The following is a 6,576-nucleotide window of genomic DNA, read 5'->3' as shown; positions in this document are numbered from 1 at the left end:
CAACTTATTTTGGGGGGGGAGTAAGGTGTGTGGGGGATGCGGGAAGAAACTGGACAAAAATCGTGCATCTATGGATGAGGAAAGTGGGTGTGGAGTGAGGGCGGAGGGTGGGGCAGGAACTGGGAGGAGGGGAGTTATGGGGGGAAAAAAGAGGAACAAATGTAATAATCTGAACAATAAATATTTAATTAAAAAAAAAAAGAAAAGAAAAGTCTGGGACTTGGAAGGGAAGCAATGGAAGAATTAGAGAAGATCACTAAGAGAAAAGATGTGTCATTAGAGACCAAAGGTAAAATCATTTACACCCTGCTACACCCGATTACTATGTACAGATGTGAGAGTTGGACTGTGAAAAAGGCTGTCCAAAAAATTGATTCATTTGGAATATATATACACACTAGTGTGAGAATACCAAAAAAGTGTACTGGTAGAATACTGAGTAAAAAGAAAGAAGTTAAAAGTACACACAGGAAAGGTAATGTTCTTTTGGGAAAAGAATGTTGAAAGGGAGAGAAATGCTGTGGAAAATATGTAGTAAAAAGAAAATGCAAAAGAGAAATTTAGGATCCTGCATGTCTTAATTTTTTTTTTTTTAAATTTTGGACCTATACTTCTCCTACTTAAAAGGCATCATCCAATTCAGACACTGTACTTTGTTAAACTTCCAGGAAAGAAAGCTCTTGAAGTAGGAATCTTGTAAACCATCCCAAGCGACCAAACTTGTCCACAGATATGCAGAGGTAGTATTCATCTATATAAAACTACTACAAAACGAAAACATACGAATCTAAGCAAGTCAGCTGATGCACCCCACCCAATAATCCAATTATGAAACAAAAGAAAACTGTGATGCAACATCCTAATTTAAATATTTCCAAACAGGAATTTAGATATAGGGGACAAAGAAAACCCCATCTTCAATAAGAAACTGAAAAACTCAAAAGAAATAGATCAAGGGAAGAATTAACTCAAGTCAGGAAAAGAAAAGAAAAAAATAAAATCATATTAGAAATGATGCCTCAATTATAAAATGCCTAAGGGAGAATAAATTTGAAAAATAAAAAAATTTAATAAGGATATTGAAGAACAGTGGGAAAACAAGAGAATAAAATGAGATAAAACAAGAAAAGTGTCAGAAAATGACTAAAATGGAAGAAAGAAAAAGAATATCCAATTTATATATAAGAAGTCCATAAAATCTACATATTGAAAAGGCCCACCAGATGCCAGGACAAACCAACCTCCAATAATGAACTCTTAAAATACATATCCTGCTAAAATTTCAAAAGTTAAGACTTCAAAAAAAAAATCCTTAAGGCCTCCAGGAAAAAAGATAAAATAATTTACAAAGGCTAGAGACTGAAACTGGCATCAGATAGACTTCTCAAAAACAACACACAGCCCAGGTGGATTCGGTCCCTGGTTGGGTTGCATATGGGAGGCAACTGATTGATGTTTCTCTCTCACATTGATGTCTTCTCTGTCTCTCTTTCTCTCCCCACTTTGCTGTCTCTCTAAACAATCAATAAACATATCTTCAGGTGAGAATAAATACACACACACACACACACACATACTCACTCACACACTAAAACATTAAAAAATAAAATAAAACAACCTCAAGAAAAATAAGGACTCCATAGCTAACCAAGCTGTTTTTCAAGTATCAGAATTACAGGAAAAGTTTTAAATATGCAAGCACTTGGGGACTTCTGTATTCATGAGTCCATCTTGAGGAATAAAGATGAACTTCATTCAACCAAGAAGTTGATTGAGGAAGTTCAGCAAAAAGATTAATGGCGAGTATTTGCTATATTTAATTATACTGGGGTGGGCAAAGGCAGGCTTACAGTTGTATTGTGACATTCTTTTGAGTTAATAAAGCTATAGTAATAATCATAATCGGCATGCCTTTTCATACCAACAACTGTAAACCTACTTTTGCCAACTCCTGGAGAGCTAAGATTAATATATAAAAGTGAAGACGAGCCCTAACTGGTTTGGCTCAGTGGATAGAGCCTTGGCCTGCGGACTGAAAGGTCCCAGGTTCGATTCTAGTCAAGGGCATGTACCTTGGTTGTGGGCACATTCCCAGTAGGGGATGTGCAGGAGACAGCTGATCGATGTTTCTGTCTCATAGATGTTTCTAACTCTCTATCCCTCTCCCTTCCTTTCTATAAAAAATTAATAAAAAATATATTAAAAAAAAGTGAAGACGAATATGGAAGAGTCATTTGTTAAATGATATATGCTGTATATTATGTGTAGAAATAAAGTAACTAAAAATGGAGGTGAAGAGAGAGCTAGAGAAAAGTAAAGTAAAATCATTTATCTTTATTGTTGAAAGTATTATATATGTCCCACTTTCCCCCCCATTAATCCTGTTCAGTCCGCCCCCACCGCCTGCCCCAGGCTTTCACCACCTAATTGTCTGTGTCCATGGGCTATGCATATATACATACAAGGTCTTTGGTTGATTACCTCATACCCAACCATCCTCCCCCGTCTTCCCTCTGAGATTCCACACTCTGTTCCATGACAGTCGAATTTAAATACAAGATGAATTAATATTTACCATGTAAACATATATAACTTTGCAATTTTAAAATATAAATATTTTACTATGTAAGAATATTAAATAGCAAAGAAAGTTTTTAATTACTCTCTTGTCCATTTCATAAGATGAAGATTCTGTACTTGGCAAAAGATGGGTAATAGTGGCTATCAGGATCTATAGTCAAAAAAAAAAAGAAAAAAAGCACAAAATATATTAAACTAATGTTCATTCTAAAACATTAATGTTAATGTAAAAACAATATAAAATCTATTGCTGCAAGGTTATTCTGAAACATTAACACTGTTATTTCAAGGTAATTTTTAATATGTAATCTTTTCAAGTACATTAACTAAATCAATATAAACACACAGTAATATATGTTCTAATAGAAAATTAAAATATATATAGAAAAGCAAAAACATTTATAAAAATCATCTGCAATTCTGTCACTGAAGATATCTATCCTACTCAACATATTAGGTATGGAAGGAATATACGTCAACATAAATAAAGGCCATAAATGACAAGCTCATAGTTAATATCATATTCAATGGTGAAAAGCTAAAAGCCTTTCATCTAAGGTCAGGAATACAAGGATGTCCACAATTGCCATTTCCATTCAACATGGTACTAGAAGTCCTACCACGGCAAGTGGAAAAATAAATAGCACCTAAATCTGAAAGAGAGAAGTACAATTATTTGTTTGCAGATGACATGATATTTTATATACATAGGAAACCCTAAACACTGCACCAAAAAACTGTTACAACTATAAATGAATTCCATAAACTTGCAGGATACAAAATCAAAATACAAAAAACTGTTGCATTTCTATACACAAGAAACAAACTATCATAAAGAGAAATTAAGAAAGATATCCCTATTTACAGTAGCATCAAAATCAATAAAATAGAAACACAGTTAATTAATGAGGTAAAAGACCTGCACACTGAAAACTATAAAACACTAATGAATGAAGAAAGACAGTACCATGTGAATCCACTTATATGTGGAATCTAATGAACAAAATAAACTAAGAAACAAAGTGGACAGATTAATGGATACAGAGAACAGACTGACAGCTGTCAGAGGAGTGGGGGTTGGGGCCTGAGTGAGAAGGGTGAAGGGATTAAGAAAAAAAGAAAAGAAAGACTCATGGACACAACAATTTTCATCATTTCATTTAAAGGAAGCACTCTACAGCTTCTCTTTGGCATATCTAAATTGTCAGCATCACTATTCTTACACTTTGCAGCCTTTATTAGTAAAATAAGGTTTATTGAAAACAGGCATTGGGATACCATGACAGATGATCCAATAACTGAGATGGCAACTAAATGACTAATGGTTGAGTAACAGGTATGGTGTGACTACGCTGGACAAATTGATGATTCATATCCCACTGGAGAAGGACAATGTGAGATTTTATCACACTACTCAGAACAGTGTACTATTTAAAACTTAGTATATATTGTTCATTTCTCAAATTTTCCATTTAATATTTTCAGATTACAATTGGCCATGTGTAATTAAAATTGCAGAAAGCAAAACTCTGGATAAGGGGGGACTAATGTAAATGGAAAGATATTCTATGTTATAGATTGGGAAAATTAATATTGTTCAATTGTTCATACCACCCACAGCGATTTACTCATTCAATGAAATAAAAAATTCCAATGGCATTTTTCTCAGAAACAGAAAAAACTATTTTAAAATTTGTATGGAACCACAAATAAAGAGCCAAAGCCATCTTGAGAAAGAAGAACAAAGCTGGAGACATCACAGTTCCTGATTTCAGGTTAATTATAAAGCTACTAGAGGCCTGATGCACGAAATTCGTGCACAGGAGGGTGTGTGTGTGTGTGTGTGTGTTTGTGCGCGCGTGCGCGCGCGTGTGTGTCCCTCAGCCTGACTGAACCCTCTTCAATCTGGGATATCCCTCTCACAATCCAGGAACGCTGGCTCCTAACCGCTCGCCTGCCTACCTGATCGCCCCTAACCGCCTCTGCCTACTGGCCTGATTCCTTCCCTGCTGACCTGACCGCCTCATAACTGCTTACTCCCCTGTGCCAGCCTGATTGCACTCCTAACTGCTTGCTCCCCCGCACCAGCCTGATCTTGCCCTCACTGCTTGCTCCTCTGTGCCGGCCTTTTCTCACCCCTAACTCCTTGCTCCCCTGCTGGCCTGGTTGCCCCTAACAACCTCTGCCTCAGCCCCCACCACTGTGGCTTTGTCCGGAAGGAAGTTGGATGTCCGGAAGATGTCTGGTCGACCTTGTCTAATTAACATATTACCCTTTTATTATTATAGATAGTAATAATAATGATGGTAAAGTACACAGGCAAATAGAAAAGCAGATCAGAATAAAAAGCCTATACACAAACCTACACTTATATGGTCAACTCATTTTTAACAAGTACACCAAGAACACACATTGAGGAAAGGAAAGTCTCTTCAATAACTGGTGCTGGGAAAACTAAATAGCTATATACAAAAGAATAAAACTGCATCCGTATCTTATACCACTCACAAAAATTAACTCTAAATGAATCAAAGACTTAAGTATAAGGCTTGAAGCCATGAAACTCCTTGAAGAAAAGACAGGGAAAATGATTCCTCACATTGGTCTTGGCATTGATTTATTGAAAAAGACACCAAAAGCATAGGCAATAGAGCTAAAACAAACAGGTGGGACTACATCAAACTAAAGAGCTTTTACAAAGCAAACAATAAAAATTAAAAGGATAACCGATTAAATGGGAGACAATATTTGCAAACTATGCATTGAATGTAGGGTTAGTATCCAAAATATATAAGAAATTCATACAACCTAACAGCAAAAAACCCCCAAATAATCCAATTTTAAAATGGGCAAAGGACCCAAATAAACATTTTCCAAAGGAGACACTGAAGTCATTACTAGCTATAAGAAAAGTGATCAACATCACTAATCACCAGGGAAATCCAATTAAAAAGCACAATGAGAAAGCACCTCATATCTGTTAGGAGGGCTATTTTCAAAAAGACAAGAGGTGTCCTAGCTGATTTAGCTCAGTGGATAGAGCATCAGTCTGTGGACTGAAGGGTTCTGGGTTTGATTCCTGTCAAGGGCACATGCCCGGGCTATGGGCTCAATCCCCAGTAGGGGGCAGGCTGTAGGCAGCCAGTCAATTATTCTCTCTCATCATTGATGTCTCTCTCTCTCTCTACCTTCCTCCTGAAAACATCTAATAAAAAAGAAACATGGTAATTAGCCGTACCTCTGCTACCCTTCCCATTGGCTAATCAGGGAGATATGCAAATTAACTGCCAGCCAAGATGGCAGCTGGCAGCCAGGCAGCTTGAAGCGAACATAAGGCTTGCTTGCTTCAGTGACAGAGGAAGCCACCGTTCCCCGTTCCCCGCCTGCCTTGCCGGCCTCTGAGCTTGCAGTGTGAAACATTGTTACTAATATAGAAGCTAAATAAAACCCCAGAAACCTGCTTTAAGCCAGCCGGGATCTCAGAGCTGGAGTTGAAACAGTGTTTCGATTATAGAACCCAAACAAACCAGATACCTGCTTTCAGCAGGCGAGACCTCAGAGCTGGAGCCAAGCTTCAGAGCTAAAGCAGGCCCAGAATATAAAAAGAAAAAGAGGAGCGGTTGGGAGATTCAGTCATGCACCAGCCTGAAAAGAGCCCTCAGCCCCTCACCCAGACTAGCCAGGCACCCCAGTGGGTACCCCCACCCTGAAGGGGGTGTGACCAGCTGCAAACAGCCATTAGCCCCTCACCAAGGCTGGCCAGGCACCCAAGCGGGACCACCACCTTGATCCAGCACACCCTTCAGGGAAAACCAGCCGGCCCCCACCCATGCACCAGGTCTCTATGCTATATAGTAAAAGGGTAATATGCCTCCCAGCACCGGGATCAGTGTGACAGGGGGCAGCGCCCAAACCCCTTGATCGCCCTGTGGCTCTGTGTGTGACAGGGGGTGGTGCCCCAACTCCCCTATCAGCCCTATTCTGTGCGTGACAGGG

General features: G+C 38.4%; 1 protein-coding gene across 1 annotated transcript in view; it reads right to left on the bottom strand.

The window, feature by feature from the left end:
* Positions 1-6,576, bottom strand: part of RALGAPA1 (Ral GTPase activating protein catalytic alpha subunit 1) — a gene marked incomplete at its 5' end in the record, with an annotated part of 288,956 nt that overhangs the window by 101,404 nt on the left and 180,976 nt on the right. Inside the window, one exon of the mRNA XM_015561310.1 lies at positions 2,663-2,731. Within this exon, the coding sequence (XP_015416796.1) occupies positions 2,663-2,731 (69 nt within the window). The remainder of the gene's footprint in view (positions 1-2,662; positions 2,732-6,576) is intronic.

Source organism: Myotis davidii, unplaced genomic scaffold, assembly GCF_000327345.1.
Source record: "Myotis davidii unplaced genomic scaffold, ASM32734v1 scaffold176, whole genome shotgun sequence".
NCBI lineage: Eukaryota > Metazoa > Chordata > Mammalia > Chiroptera > Vespertilionidae > Myotis > Myotis davidii.
Note: the sequence above shows the minus strand (reverse complement) of the source record. Positions and strands in the feature narration are given on the sequence as shown.